This window comes from Apodemus sylvaticus, chromosome 2 (assembly GCF_947179515.1).
Source record: "Apodemus sylvaticus chromosome 2, mApoSyl1.1, whole genome shotgun sequence".
Lineage (NCBI taxonomy): Eukaryota > Metazoa > Chordata > Mammalia > Rodentia > Muridae > Apodemus > Apodemus sylvaticus.
In genome coordinates this window covers 147,578,341-147,594,007 of record NC_067473.1, presented here as the reverse complement: position 1 = coordinate 147,594,007, position 15,667 = coordinate 147,578,341, and the positions used below count along the sequence as shown (strand labels likewise).

At 57.1% G+C, this 15,667-nt stretch overlaps 1 protein-coding gene across 1 annotated transcript in view; it reads left to right on the top strand.

Moving 5' to 3' along the window:
• The window catches only part of Plxnd1 (plexin D1), a 39,962-nt gene that overhangs the window by 19,956 nt on the left and 4,339 nt on the right, over positions 1-15,667 (top strand). Inside the window, exons 9-29 of the mRNA XM_052174618.1 lie at positions 2,221-2,325; positions 4,811-4,900; positions 5,068-5,161; positions 5,592-5,746; positions 6,190-6,341; positions 6,913-7,012; positions 7,089-7,228; positions 7,454-7,621; positions 7,703-7,793; positions 7,950-8,207; positions 8,300-8,449; positions 8,980-9,094; positions 10,940-11,047; positions 11,146-11,258; positions 11,822-11,926; positions 12,209-12,339; positions 12,552-12,750; positions 14,225-14,371; positions 14,488-14,644; positions 15,050-15,153; positions 15,231-15,294. Coding sequence (XP_052030578.1) covers positions 2,221-2,325; positions 4,811-4,900; positions 5,068-5,161; positions 5,592-5,746; positions 6,190-6,341; positions 6,913-7,012; positions 7,089-7,228; positions 7,454-7,621; positions 7,703-7,793; positions 7,950-8,207; positions 8,300-8,449; positions 8,980-9,094; positions 10,940-11,047; positions 11,146-11,258; positions 11,822-11,926; positions 12,209-12,339; positions 12,552-12,750; positions 14,225-14,371; positions 14,488-14,644; positions 15,050-15,153; positions 15,231-15,294 — 2,746 coding nt within the window. The remainder of the gene's footprint in view (positions 1-2,220; positions 2,326-4,810; positions 4,901-5,067; positions 5,162-5,591; positions 5,747-6,189; positions 6,342-6,912; positions 7,013-7,088; positions 7,229-7,453; positions 7,622-7,702; positions 7,794-7,949; positions 8,208-8,299; positions 8,450-8,979; positions 9,095-10,939; positions 11,048-11,145; positions 11,259-11,821; positions 11,927-12,208; positions 12,340-12,551; positions 12,751-14,224; positions 14,372-14,487; positions 14,645-15,049; positions 15,154-15,230; positions 15,295-15,667) is intronic.

Genomic DNA, 15,667 nt, shown 5'->3' with positions numbered 1-15,667 from the left:
TTGGCGCCTAGATGATGTTAAGAGGCTGTGCATGGGTGCCCAGCAGAGTCATTTCTTAAAATGATTTTGTGTGGGTCTTGACACCTGCATAGGAGCTCAACAGCTGGGAGGTGTGTCTGATGCTGGCGGTCTGCCTGTTCTCCCCAGGTCTGCAGTTCTCCCTCAGGGCAGGAGTGAGCCGGCCCCAGAGGGGCTGTCGTTGAGTATTACTATAATCTGGCAGGAGAAGAGGCAGCTTCACCAAGGCCTGTGCACGGTTCTGAACCAGTGCTCGACCTGGCATTTAATTAAGTGCCAGTTAGCTGTGGAGGCGCCAGGCCTCCCGGGCAGACGGCAGGCAAGAGGGTCTGCATGTCCTCCGGGACCCCTGGCTCCTGGAAGGGAGGCCCTGAAGGTTGTGCTTGCAGCCACGCGCGCGTGGTCCTAGTGGCTTCCACAGGGCGGCTGCTGGGGTTAGCTCCGGGGTTGGGATGAGGAGAGGCAGCAAGGTGCCAGGTGTTCCAGGGCCAGCGTCGCCTCTCAGAGCGCAGTGCCCCCAGGGCAGCAGGCTGTCAGGCTTTGGAAGCAGGATGGGAAGTGGTAGCTGGATCAGAGCCTGGCTCGTTCCAAACCACAGGGCGGCACAGTGCTGGAGCCAGTGGCTGAGCGGCCTGATGGGTATTGACAGCCATCACGGACTGTGGGCTGGACCACAGCAAGGGGCAGCAGGCCAGCGGCCCTGGTCACTGGGTCTATTGATGCTTGTTGGCTTGGGATGCCAGTGCTTGCCCTCTTGAGCTTGGAGACACTGCAGGAGTTCTGGGCACCCCTGCAGCTGGCTTCATTTTTCCAAGAGCACGTTTGGGATCCTAGCCACCAAGCTTCGTTCCCTGGCAGTTCCAGCTAGGCGAGGAGAGGTCTGTGCCAACCTACGTGACCCAGAGCAGGCTCTGCGCACACCAGCACAATGGTACCTCCCGACCTCTCCCCGTCTCCTGTGCACTCATCCCTGTCCTACGCGTAACCATACACAGCTTCCCAAGCCTGCAGGTCACGCTAGCAAATGGGAAAAGCCTTCTGAGGCCTAGAAGCCATCTGATGGCCTGGGTGGAAACAGGAAAGGGAAGCTCATAAGGGAAAAGCCCAGACTGGCTCTGGTCATTGGAGTTAATCAGCCAATGCTAGTAAACAGTCATCTTCAGGCAGCACTGGATCCAGGAGCTCAGCGGTGGTGTAAGGGGTTTCTCAACAGTGGTGTAAGGGGTTTCTCAACAGGGTCTTTACTGGTCTAGCTTGGTTGGGGTTCCCCTTAAGGGGAATGTCCTCTTTGTGATTAGGAAGTAATAGTAATATGAAATGTCCCATGACAATCTACTTGTAATCTCAGCACCAGGGAGGCTGAAACAGGAAAAGGCAAATTTGAGGTCATCTTGGACCGTGTGTCAAGCACATAGCGTGTGAAGCCAGAGAGGCTGATGGGAGTGGCAGACCCACGTGTGACCCCAGTACTTGAGGCCAGCCTGTCCGAACAACAGACTGAGACCCTGTCTCCAAAGAGAGAGGGCGAGGGGGAGAACGGAGGAAAACCAGCACCCCAGGAGAAGGTGTCCTTGTCCTGGAGGGTGATCTCACATACACACAGGTGTCCTAACCCTAATTCTTGCCTTGACAGATGTGATCAGGAGATCCCTGGCTAGACTGGCCTCGGGGTGCATAGCTGCCCCTGGTCCCTGTGTCCTCTCCCCCCTTTTCCCCCCACCCCCTCTCCCCCGTAGGTCAGATATCAAAGAACCAATCAGTAGGACTTCAAAGCTCCAGCACAGATATGGTCTCCAGTATCCTGCTGAGGAATGTGGAGAAATAATAGCCATAGCCCTTACCATCTCTGCCCCTCCCCTGTACAGTTCCTTCTGTACAGTGTGGTATGGTCTCTGAGAGCCACAGAGGCAATTTTTAGCCCAGGTCTGGCCTAGTGTTATGCGTCCTGCAAGGTTGAGTCCCAAAGAACCCAGCCCCAACGAGCTCCCCACTGCACAATACCCAGGCACTCTGGGGCGAAGGAGCACACCCCAGAGGAAGACTCCATCTAGATGGAGCATTTTACCTCTGTTTCCTCATCTAGAAAGTGGGGTGCAGGCATTACTATGGAGACTGTCGGCACCCCAGGGAGGCACGACTGTCTGTTGGGGTGGGGGCTCTGAAACATCCTATTTGACCCCCCATCCTGTGTTTGGTCTGCAGAGCCCTCAGGACTGTCCTCAGATCCTGCCCTCGCCCCTAGCGCCCGTGCCCACGGGTGGCTCCCAAGACATCCTGGTGCCTCTGACTAAAGCCACCTTCTTCCATGTAAGTAGAGGCTGAGCAGGGTCTGTGTGGGTTTCAGACTATCCGAGCGCCCATAACAGTGGCCCAGCTCTTCACTCTGAGCCCCATTCCAGCTGCGGAAGACGTGGAGTAGGAAAGCAAGGCTGATGGAGGACAGCAGGCAGCCAGCAGCTGCCAAGGGAACCCTGGCCCAGGCCCCGGTACTCCTGCCTGGAGGCTCCCTGACAGAGTGGCCCAGCCCCCTGCCTCGTACCATGGTCCACGGGTAGATGAGACCCATGTGGGCTCTGCCTGCCCTGCCCAGGCTGGGCAGGACCCTGGCTGCCCCAGGCTCTGTGGCACATACTGCCAGTTCAAGGCTCCCATGTCTTTGCCAGGGATGGCCAGAAGAAGCCATGCCCTTAATTCCCATGGTCTAGAGGGGACACTGACGGAAGGAGTGTTCTGGGGGAGGGGATATGGCATCTCTGCCCACCCCAGGAGTTGTGGGGAGGGGGCTGTTGATGTGTTTTGGAAGGATGCCAGCTTTCCTAATTCCCGGGACATGCCATCTGTCACTGCCACGCGGGAGTTGAGGCCCGTGACGGTTGTCACACGTGGGGGCCACGTGCCAGGCATCTGGGATGTGTCAGGGAGCCTCTATGGGGTAGGGGCTCTTGAGAGCCAGGGTGGAGCCGGCCGGCTTCCACCAAAAGCCCACCCTGCCGTGGCCTGGCGGTCACAGGAGCAGGGCGGGGAGGCTCTAGCCCCAATTTGGCCCTGGCTGATTCTCACCAGCTGCGTGGCACTCTTGGCGCATTCTCTGATTTTACCAGACACAGGGAGCCCCGGCCTCCATGTTACCCTAACCCTGGTGCTGTCTGCCTGCTCGCCTCACCCTGACCATTCTAAATCACCAGGGGTCAGGACTGGGGCCTGGACACCGCCAGCGCTGCTCCAGGCTGCTGTGCCACGTGCTCAGGGAGGGGACCCACCTTCAGCTCTGCACACTGGGAACAGCCAGCATTTGGCCCTGTCAGCAGCCTCCTTCCTGTGTTAGTTTCCGGCTAGGACCCCAGGAAGAAGAGGTTGACCTGCTTTATTCTCAGGGTGTCACATCTGCCGACAGTAGGGGCATAAACAGGAAGTAACTTGCGCACGGCTGCTGGGGCCTTAGTCTGACACATGAAACCTGAGTTTATCACTCAGTAAATATTTATTGATAGGACTCTCAAGGGAGCAAGACGAGACTGAGGAATTAGGCCTTGCTTAACGTGTTACCATTTATTGAACACTTCTGCAGGCACACATTAGACACCTGTGTATGTAAGCCTCTAAAACATAGACCTATTCACATACCTGCATAAGGCTGCACAGTGAACAAGTAGAGTTGGGATTTAAAGCTAGGCCTGTGTGAGGTTGAACCCAAGGTTTCTGCTGGTCTTAGGGGTATATAAAGGTCCCGCAGTCAGCTAGGACCTTCACCAGTAAGCGGAGAGACAGATGCAAACAGCCTAAGGCAGCAAACACGACAGGGCAGGCTTTGGGAGTAGAAATCACCCCTCAGCTCATCCCCTTACTGCTGGGGGCAGGATCGAGTGTGAGGTATACTGATCCAAAGGGGCCTTGACACTGGTGACTCCCACTGATGATAAAAAGGAGACCAGCCTGGGCAGAGGCCTGGCACATGCCACAGGGAGGTTGGTGGGCTGCCTGGGGTTTACCTCTGCAGGGCAGAGACCAGGCACTCAGTCCAAGGGTCAGGCAAAGTCTCCTGGATCTGGGGCATCAGGAACTGGTTTAGGCCACTGGTAGATGGTAGGGAGGCTGTCAGAGGCCTCTCAGATGTCAGCCATCATTCCAAACACAGAGGTGACCCAGGTCTTCAGGGCCCAGGCACTGAGAACAGTCAGGGCCGCCCATAGCACAGTTGTGGACACAGGACAGCACGGTGACCCTGAGGAGAGACAGCTCTGGGGTCAGCATCCTGAAGGTTCTTGGCCAGCTCCTGCCTGTGCTGCCAGGGCCCCCCAGCGTCTGTGCAGTCCTGTGTGCAGTCCTGCACAAACATCATGACCGAGAAGCAAGTTGGGAGGAAAGGGTTTATTCAGCTTACACTTCCACGTTGCTGTTCATCACCAAAGGAAGTCAGGGCTGGAACTCAACCACGTCAGGAAGCAGGAGCTGATGCTATGGAAGAATGTTGCTTACTGGCTTGCTTCCTCTGGCTTGCTCCGCTTGCTCTCTTATAGAACCCAGGACTACCAGCCCAAAGATGGCACCACCCGCAAGGGCCCCTCCCCCTTGATCACTAATTGAGAAAATGCCCCACAGCTGGATCTCATGGAGGCACTTCCCCAACTGAAGCTCCTTTCTCTGTGATAACTCCAGCCTGTGTCAAGTTGACACACAAACCTAGCCAGTACATGGTGGAGTCCCTGGCCCACCTGACAGTGCAGAGGCTGCTGTGTTTTGATGGAGTTGGAGGGGATGGGTGCTAGGAAGACTCCTCCGCCTGTGTCCGCAGGGTGCCTCCCTTGCCTGCAGCTTCGGGCTGGAAGAGAGTTTTGAGGCTGTATGGGTGAATGACTCACTGGTCCGCTGCAGCCACGTGGTGGTAAGTGGGATGGCCCAGCAGGGCAGGAGAAACCCCATCATCGGCCGCCTTTCTCCTCACCTCACCTGCTTCTGCCTCCTGGTCTCCTCCCTCTGCTCTCATCCATCTTGGTGACACCCTGCCCCCTCGAGAGACAGACCCCACCCTTGCCCTTCCTCATTTTGCAGCTGCACACAGCCCAGAAGAGCCAGGTGTTTCCACTGAGCCTCAAGCTGAAGGGGCCACCAGACCGATTCCTAGACAGCCCTAACCCCATGACAGGTGAGCACCCCGCCCGTCTGTCCCACAGGGCCAGTGGGAGGGGCCCAACCTTTGGGGCTCACTGGCAGCCACAGACACCAACCCCATAGGTGGCCAGCCCTCTCTGAGACACTTGGGCCAGCTCCTCTGCTGTGGCCAGCCTCACACCAATGACTGTTGTAACCTCCAGGACCTTACTTTCCTCTCTGAACTCTGTTGTCCCTGTGTCAAGTGAGGCTACAAGCCTTTACCACAAGATGGACCAGGACTCAGCAAGCCAGTCCCTATAAATCTTGTCTGTAAAATGGAGGGTCAGTAATTCCTCCACCCATGGTCCCCATGAGGAGAAGGAGTGTTGATGAAGCTGGGGGCTGGACACAGGCAGCATAGGTAGGCTGCTGACTGTAGAGTGGCCTCGCCCCAGGCTCACCGTGCTGTCCTGTGTTCACAGTTGTGGTCTACAATTGTGCTATGGGCAGCCCCGACTGTTCCCAGTGCCTGGGCCGTGAGGACCTGGGTCACCTTTGTGTTTGGAATGATGGCTGTCGTCTGAGAGGGCCCCTGCAGCCACTCCCTGGCACCTGCCCGGCCCCTGAAATCCGAGCGGTAAGCACACAACACGCCAGGCACACACCGCATTCTCGCCTCATAGGTTACCTCCTGTGGCCACAGACACTGGGAGAGGGAGGGGGAGGAAACTAGGCTTTGAGCCACTGATCGTCCACAGCCACCCAGGAAACCTCGGACTTGGTGACAGTTGGCAATTCCAGCCTGATTTAGCTGGGCGGGGGGGAATCTCAGGGAAGGATTTTGATTGGGTCAGCTTCTGGTTTAGAGGCTGAATTCTGTGGTCAGGCATGGCCACCAGGAGCCACACATGGTGTCATCAGCCTTGGGACCCATGCTGCCCCAGGCCTCTTTGCTCTCTGAGTCTCCATGTCCTCTGCTAAGCAGAGCGTCTGTCCAGCCCCGCCTCCGGTGGGCACATGTGACAGTGAGAGAGACACCCAGGCTCAGACCTTCCCTTGCCTCGGTCCCCCCTCCGGCAGATTGAGCCCCTGAGTGGCCCCTTGGACGGTGGGACCTTGCTGACCATCCGTGGCAGGAACCTGGGCCGTCGGCTTAGCGACGTGGCACATGGTGTGTGGATTGGCAGTGTGGCCTGTGAACCCCTGGCTGACAGATACACAGTTTCAGAGGAGTGAGTGTCAGGCACTGCCAACCTAATCCTTCCCCCAAGCCCTGCCCCCTCCCATCAGGGCACACTGCTGAGTCTGGACCTCCCCACTGTCTCTGCCTTGGCCACTCCTTTATCCTGCCAGCTCTTTGCTGCCTCCTCTGGGAAGCCCTCCGGGCTCTGCCTCCTGCCACATAAGCAGAACTTTGATGAGAACCACTTGTCTACTAGTAAAGTTTGGGAGTAGGGCTAATGGGGTATAAAGGTCAGAGTGCAACAGCTGCCCCCGACATGGTGTGTCTGCAAGAAGGTCATGAGCTTGGCTTCCTGTTGGAAAGCTCTGGGCCAGACTTGCAGATAAGGGCATTAGGTGGCCAGCCAGGCAAACTGCCCGGGGATCAGAGACCGTCTGAGCCTTGTCTCAGAGCCACTGCTCTGGAGGAATCAGGGGAGTGGTGTGCCTCTCTTGGCCAAACCTACAGTGACCATCTTTGGAGAAGATCAGCATTCTGGCCCCAGTGGGAATGGGAGGCAGAGTCCGTGGGCAGACACACACACTGGCTCACCTTCTGCCCATATGCACGCCCGCCCTCAGGATCGTGTGTGCCACAGGGCCCGCCCCAGGGGCCTTCTCGGACGTGGTAACGGTGAACGTCTCCAAGGAAGGCAGGTCTCGGGAACAGTTCTCCTATGTGGTAAGGAGGCCACCACCAATCCAGCTCAATCCCCACAGGCCTGCAGCCAGAGCCTGATCCCTTTCCTTCTCCACAGCTGCCCATGGTCCACTCGCTGGAGCCTTCCATGGGCCCAAAGGCAGGGGGCACAAGGATCACCATTCACGGCAGTGACCTCAACGTGGGCTCCATGCTGCAGGTCCTGGTGAATGACACAGATCCCTGCACGGACCTTACGTAAGCCGTACCCACAGCCTGTCAGCTGAGCCTGCCTTGCTCTGTCCCTTTCTTGGCTTGGGGTGGATCTGGGGAGGAAGGAGCTGGGCTTACCCCAAGCCAGCACATGGCAGTGGGGAGGAGAAATTGTACAGAGGGGAAGACAAGGCTGAGGCCCCTGCAGTGGTGAACAACGGGGAAGGGTCACACTCATGTCACCTGCTCATCACACCCCCCACCCCACAGGCGCACAGCCACCAGCATCTCCTGCACTGTGCCAGGGGGTACCCTGCCCTCTCCAGTGCCTGTGTGTGTGCGCTTCGAGAGCCGGGGCTGCGTGCATGGAAACCTCACCTTCTGGTACATGCAGAACCCGGTCATCAGAGCCATCAGCCCAGGCCGCAGCCCCGTCAGGTGAGAGCCAGAGCCACCCATGCCCACTCTGTCTCACTGTCCAGGCTGCAGGGAGCCTGACAGGTCCTGCTGTTCCCTCAGTGGCGGCAGGACCATCACTGTGGCCGGCGAACGCTTCCACATGGTGCAGAACGTATCAATGGCTGTACACCACATTGGCCGGGAGCCCACGGTAAGGGGACGGGGTAAGTGGGGGTGTGGTGGTCCTGTGCAGCTGGGTCCTGCAGTTCCTGCCTGGCTGCCTCACCTGCCTCCTCCGTCTCTCTCTCCTTTACCCTTTCCTTCACTTCTCCGCTCCCATGGCTTCATCGTACCCCCGTCTTTGCAGTTCTGCAAGGTTCTCAACTCCACGCTCATCACCTGCCCATCTCCTGGAGCCCTGAGCAACGCTTCGGCGCCTGTAGACTTCTTCATCAATGGCCGGGCGTATGCAGATGAGGCGGCTGAGGAGCTGCTGGACCCTGCAGAGGCACAGCGGGGCAGCCGGTTCCGCCTGGACTACCTCCCCAACCCACAGTTCTCCACAGCCAAGAGGGAGAAGTGGATCAAACATCACCCTGGAGAGCCGCTCACCCTCGTCATCCATGTGAGCACCTGACTGGGAGCACGGGTAGTGGGAGGAGGGACAGCTGACCTGGGACCCCCACCCCCATCCCAGCATCCCACACATCCCCACAGAAGGAGCAAGACAGCCTGGGGCTCGAGAGCCATGAGTACCTCATCAAGATTGGCCAGGTGTCCTGCGACATCCAGATCATCTCAGACAGAGTCATCCACTGCTCCGTCAATGAGTCGCTGGGCACAGCTGAAGGACAGCTGCCCATCACAGTGAGTGGGTGGGGCTCTGGGGCTGAGCCCAGCTTCTGGGCACAGAAATCTCCAAGCATTTCATTACTCAATAAATCTGGCCAGCAAAGTAGAGCTTTATATCCTTGACAGATGGAGAAACTGAGGCCTAAATCATTGGTTAGTGCCAGAAGCTATTAACCAGTTGGCTCACATGTGTTTTGGTGTCCTACCTAGAGTGCGGCCTGCTGGTTATTGTGTAGAATCATGGAGTAGAGCAGAGGCCCAGAGGGTGGGGCCTTTCTGTACTACCTCTGCCTTATACCTCCTGCCGCCTCACCCCTCACCTGCTCCAGGACAGCGTCTCCGAGACCCCTCCTAGGCGGTCATTACCACAGCCCTGTGCTGAGTTGGCCTTTGCGCCAAACCACGGTCTGCCTGGCACTGCCTTGTTGACCAGGAGTCACTGTGGTCACCTGTTGTCTGTGAGGCTCAGAGCACACACCAGGAAGAGGAGCTCAGACCAAGCTCTAGCAAAGCCTGATGTGCCGCCCCACCCCCACTGTGCGCAGATCCAGGTGGGGAACTTCAACCAGACCATCGCCACACTGCAACTGGGGGGCAGCGAGACGGCCATTGTGGTATCCATCGTCATTTGCAGTGTCCTGTTGCTGCTGTCTGTGGTTGGTAGGTAGCCCGTGCTTGGAAGAGTCGGGAGGCCATATCCGAATCCCTCTGACAGTGGCAGTGGGTAAGGGGTGGGCACAGTTAGGCACCCTGGGGTGGGACAGGTAGAAGGTGGCAGATACTGGTAGGATCCTTTGTGCTCAGGCCATTGGTTTTGGGTGCAAGGCAGAGGAATTGGGGGGCTACTGAAGAAGTTTGTCCAGGGGAAATGTTCCTGTGTTTGTTTAATGTACTCAATGTGACATAAAGATCAGAGCTCCCCACAGTGCTGCGGGGACAAAGGCACACTTGCCTTGGGAAATGGCCTGTCAGTTCCTAAAAGTCCTTAGGTTAGGTGTGGATGGCCCAGTAAATCCACACCTGCATATCTACTCAAGAGACAGAAAACATGTCCACACAAAATCTCACACAGAGAGGTTTATAGCAATATTACCTACACCAACCAAGAGGTCACAACAGCCCAGTGGCCATCAAATGAGAAGTGGGAAATTAGGGTGTGGTGTAGCCATACAGTGATGTTTTCAGCCATAGAAAAGAACAAAATGCCAAAACATCGCACAATCTAAATGGGCTTTGAAAACATGCACATGAAAGAGACACAAAAGGACGCCCAACGGTTTGGTTTGGCGTTTACAGACTAGGCAAAGCCACATTTGTGGGCGTCTGGGCGAGGGAGGGAATGGGAGCAACTCCCGGGCAGGGATCTCCCCTGGACGGTAAGAACGTTCTAAAGTTCTGTGATGCTGATGGCCACGTGTATGTGAGTGAGCTCAGACACCTGGCCTGTGAGTGGATGGATTCACAGTGTGTGCGTGTGGAGGCCAGAGGTGTCTCACCTCGGCGTCTGCCATCTGTTTTTTGAGACGGGATCTCACACTGGCATCTAGAGCTCACCGATTTTACCTAGGCTTGCTGGCCGCGAGCTCCAGACATCTACCTTTCTGTCTTCCCAGCACTCTGGTCACAGGCTCGGGCCACCATGCCCTGCTTCTTATGGGTCCTGGGGACCCCCAGGTCCTCACATGTGCACAAGTGCTTTAAGTAAACCAGCTTCCCTGCTCCCGTATCTTGTTTTAATTTAAATTACTGTGTTCAATATAAAAAAAGCTATGAGAGAAAACAGGAGGAAGAGGAAAATCCTGAAAGTTTTGTTCCTAAAAATATACACACACAAATATACATATATGTGTATATATGTATATACATATACATATATGCACACACATATCAATGGATACTACATCCCTTCCAAGAAAGACAGGTACTGTATATACTGCCTTTGAAAAGTTTAACTCACAAGGTACATCAGGGCAGAAGCAGCAAATTACCCATAATTCTTCTACCCAGAGAAAGCCCCCTAAGTATGCTGTTTGACAGACTTCTCTCTCTCTCTCTCTCTCTCTCTCCCCCTCCCTTCCTCTCCATCTCCCTCCCACCCCACCCCCCTCTCTCTCACTCTCTCAGTTTCTCGAGACAGGGTTTCTCTGTATAGCCGTGGCTATCCTGAAACTCACTCTGTAGACCAGGCTGGCCTTGAGTTCAGAAATCTGCCTGCCTCTCTCTCCCAAGTGCTAGGATTAAAGGCATGTGCTACCACTGCCTGGCACACATTTCTAAGAGACATCAGGGTTGTCCTGCTAGCTGGCCCCAAAGCCCTGTGTTGTCAGGGAGGGACAGGGAACAGACAGCAGAAAGTCTAAAGACACCTGCTTGCCTCCTTCCCAGAGGCACTGAGGCCAGTGGGCAGAACCTGTCCCTCCAGGCCCGCAACCTGCATACAGCAGGTGCTCACTGGTGCCTTGTCAAGGGTCCTGGGGACCTGAGCCGCCCCTCTGCTACCCACAGCTCTGTTCGTCTTCTGTACCAAGAGCCGCCGTGCTGAACGCTACTGGCAGAAGACCCTGCTGCAGATGGAAGAGATGGAGTCGCAGATCCGAGAGGAGATCCGCAAAGGTAAATGCGGGGGGGGGGGGGGGGCAGGGATGGGTGGGGGGCGGCGCCGCAGCGCATGGCTGGGCAGGATGGCTCACCATCGCTGGTCTGTCCCATAGGATTCGCGGAGCTGCAGACAGACATGACAGATCTCACCAAGGAGCTGAACCGCAGCCAGGGCATCCCCTTCTTGGAGTACAAGCACTTTGTGACTCGGACCTTCTTCCCCAAGGTACACGCCCTCCCACATGCGCTGGTCTCCACAGGGAGTTTGAATCTAAGCACCTCTCAGAGTCTGCTCTCCTGTCCACAGCCATCCTGGTTCCCTTTCTCTCCCGCTTCCTTTCTCTGTTTATTTGATGCTCAGCTTTCTGTATGGAGAGCCGCAGTCCCGGCCTCCATGTTGACCTGCCTCTCCCTCACTGAGGGAGTTGACAGGGGGCAAGGACTCTCTCAGGTCCCTGCCAGACTTCTTGGTCTCCACTTTCCCTTTTCCTCTTGGTAGTCCAGGATCTGAAGACTGACGGTCCACTGTGCCCAAGGAAATACGTGGCTCTACCATTTTAAGATCCCCCCAACCCTATAGCTTTTCCCAACCCCAGAACACGGCAGCCTGCCTTCCTCGGTCTCCCCTGCCACATGTCCAGTGGCCCTCATTCACCCCCTGAGCCTCTGGTCCCTTGCTATGCTATAGCATGGTCTGTGCCCCTCTAAGGCCCTGCCACACTACTCCGTGTGTGGCGACTCCAGGTGCCGGGCCATCTGCAGTGTGACAGCAGTGGTCTCTCTCCGCAGAGCTCTTCCCTCTATGAAGAACGATATGTGCTGCCCTTGAAGACCCTCAACTCCCAAGGCGGCCCCCCGCCACAGGAGACCCACCCACTGCTGGGGGAGTGGAACGTGAGTATCCTGGTCCCAAAGGCCTCCACGCACCCTGTGATCGGAATCATTAGAAGGCAATTACACTCCCTTGGTACAGATAGAAAGTGGTGCAGGGTGGATAGGGCTTCCCTGCCGCTGTCCTTGTGGCCGCATGTCACCCTGCTGCCCCGCCGGCTCTCCAGCAGGAGAGGTTAAGGGGACAGGTAGCGAGTGCCGTATTCCAGGAGGAGTCTACGCAGCCAGCACGGGCACTGGGGCCTCCTGAGACACAAACCCCCGGGTGTTTCCTTCCATGCACAGATCCCCGAGCACTGCCGGCCCAGCATGGAGGAGGGGATCAGCCTGTTCTCCTCACTGCTCAGCAACAAGCACTTCCTTATCGTCTTCGTTCACGCTCTGGAGCAGCAGAAGGACTTCGCCGTGCGCGACAGGTCAGGCTGAGAGAGACTCGGGGACACGGGGGTCCCAGCTGTCACCCACTGAAAGTCAAACTGCGGGCTCCGGGACCCCCAGGCGTTCCTCACGGCCCCACGTAGGCTCCTGATGGAGGCAGAGTCCTCTGTCCGTCTGTGGGAGCTGCCATGGACGGCCACTGTGCTCCAGCAGGGAGGCAGCCTCAGCCTTACCGACACTGTGCCTGCAGGTGCAGCCTGGCGTCCCTGCTGACCATCGCACTGCATGGCAAGCTGGAATACTACACAAGCATCATGAAGGAGCTGCTGGTCGATCTCATAGACGCCTCGGCCGCCAAGAACCCCAAGCTCATGTTGCGGCGCACGGAGTCTGTGGTGGAGAAGATGCTTACCAACTGGATGTCCATCTGCATGTACGGCTGTCTGAGGGTGAGGCCCCTCCCTGCCCAGAAGCCACCCCCCCCCACTGGAAAACCTAATTTCATTAAGGCTCACACGCTGGGGAGGGGTCCCATCTTACTAATGGGCCCCTTTGGACAGGTGGGAAGACTGAAGCTTGGAGATCTGGCTAGCTGGCCGCAGGCACACAGCGTTCCAGGGCCAGCTGGAGGCTGGGTCTCGTCCTGTAGCCGTAGTCCTCGGGGTGCGGGGGCAGGGTCTTTGGAAGAGCATCGGGTCCCTGCAGTCCTGAGCTTTTCTCTCCTTAGGAGAGGGGCACAGAAGCAAAACCTCAGTAGAACAGAGAGCTTGGCCCAGTCTGCCTGCTTGGAAAAAGCCAAGATGACTCACCCAAGGGAGCAGTGGAAAGGAGCCGAGTTCAGGGCCAACAGGACAGTCAGGCCGTAGGGTACATCGTGGGCAAAGATCAGGACAAGAAGACTGCACAGAGTTTTCAGGAGCCGGAGCCTCTCTCTGGAGTTAGGCCAGTCGGGACATCATGAAGGGCCTGCTCCAAAGTGGCAGAGGGTCCAGCGGTCACCTAGGAATCCTCCAAGAAAGGCAGAGAGGCCCAAGATAGGACCCTGAACCAGAATCTTAACTGTTCTGGGTTTGGGACTAGTCTTTGCCACAACCTGGCTGTGTGGTTCTGGGTAAGTTATTACCCTCTCTGGTCCTTAGTTTCATTCTGTTAAATGAGGGGCAGTCAGAGTAGAAAAGAAATGGGGATCCTAGAAGAAAAGCCACATCCTGAGCTATCAGGGATCACTGTAGACTCTGGACCCAGGCTTCTCAGCCACTGTGGTGACCTCAGCCTGGCCTTTCTCTGCCAGACAATGGGGTGCTGGTGACTCCAGGCCAGACCACCACAGCAGGAAGCAGGGCGGGCAGCTGCCTCGACACTGCTGCCAAAGCAGCCTGATGTTATTATGAACGTAATTTTTCCTCCAAGCCAATTCGCCACGGGTCATTCCGTACCCCGTCCAAAGAACAGCTGGGCACTGCTCTAGAGTGATGGGGAGGGCTAGCTTGGGCTGCAGTGATGGTAGTGGTCGAGGCAGGAGGTAGCCCTGGCTGGATCCCTAGAGGCATCCATCTTGGGTTTCCTGGAGGCTTCTTCTTGGGCCTGCTTCTACTCAGCTGTATCTGGGCAGACTCCAGCCTTTCGTTGTAGAAAGGCTCCATCTCAGGCATAGGAGACCATGGGTCCAGTCCCATGTCACCTGTTCCTTCTGTGCATTGCTGTGCAGGGGGCCTGCCCTCCCTGAGCCTCAGTGACAAGGGCTGGTCCCTGGGTGTGCGGCTGGGATGCAGTGGAGACACCCTGGAGTGGGTGTGGGTGTCAGCATCTGTAGGAGGGAATATGGGGGACACCAACAGCCCAGGGCTTGGAGGCTGGAACACAAGGGGAGAGTGGTAAGATGAGGACCTGACCCTGACCCTGACCCTGACCCCCTGCTCACAGGAAACAGTAGGTGAGCCGTTCTTCCTGCTGTTATGCGCCATCAAGCAGCAGATCAACAAAGGTTCCATCGACGCCATCACAGGCAAAGCCCGCTACACACTTAATGAGGAGTGGCTGCTGAGGGAGAACATTGAGGCCAAACCCCGGGTGAGCCAGGGCAGGGCACTGGCCCGGCAGTGGGAGGGTGCTCCGAGCCTCCGCAGCCGGATCACCAGGCCTTACCATGACCGTGGCCCTCAGCTGACACCCCCTCTCTTGCGCAGAACCTGAACGTGTCCTTCCAGGGCTGTGGTATGGATTCCCTGAGTGTGCGGGCCATGGACACCGACACGCTGACGCAGGTGAAGGAGAAGATTCTGGAAGCCTTCTGCAAGAATGTGCCCTACTCACAGTGGCCGCGGGCGGAGGACGTGGACCTCGGTGGGCAAGGGCGGGCACCATGCCTGGCAGCTGACTGCTGCAGCCTCTTTCCCTGTGTTAGTCAAGGCCCCAGGGTTCCCCATGAGGAAGAAACCCTTGTTCTGCAGCTGTGGGCAACAGCAAAAAACAATCAAGGAAAGCTTCCCAAAGAGGGCTTTGGGGGTTGGGTTTTGAAGACTGTGTAGGAGTCATGGTCAGACAGGTTACCAGAAACTGTTCCTAAAGTTCACCCTGAACCAAGCCCTGCTCTGTACACTGGACAGTTGGGGTAAACAGCCAGGATCCCAGAGGGGTGTGGCTTGCTTCTGATTCTAGAACAGGAAGTCTCTTTTGCTGTGGCTCAGGCTAATGGCTGGCTCTGGGGCCACCTCTTCTGTAGCCATGATAACCCCTTTTCTCCTCCAGAATGGTTTGCCTCAAGCACCCAGAGCTACGTGCTCCGGGACCTGGATGACACGTCGGTGGTGGAGGACGGCCGTAAGAAACTGAACACGCTGGCCCACTACAAGGTGCCTAAACTGTCCCAGCCACCTACCACCTCTCCTCTTACCTCAGACCTCTAACCTCATCACCTCTCCTCTGCCAGATCCCTGAGGGCGCCTCGCTAGCCATGAGCCTCACAGACAAGAAGGACAATACCCTGGGCCGAGGTATGGCTCGGAGCTGGGGGGGGAGGGTGATCCAGGCCGGGTGTGAGCGAGCTAGCTCCCTTCCTGGGCCCTTTCTGAGCTGTGCTGGGGGCAGCTGCGGTTTGGAGAGGGGGTCCCCACCTCCCTGCAGCCGGAGCTAAGCTGAGGGCTTTCAGCACCTACAGCAAGGCCCCAGGAGGGCACATGCCCTTCCAAGAGGCGTGGGCCTTGGCCAGGTCTGAGTGGTTGCATGTCCCGAGGGCTCCAGGCCACATCCCCGCCTCCAACTCTAGACTATGTCCTTACAGGCCCTAGGCCCAGCTTGTGGGGGTCCCAGGGTCTGTCCTGAAGTAGAAAGCCAGATCTTGGCTACCCCCCCCCATTCTTCTCCTCT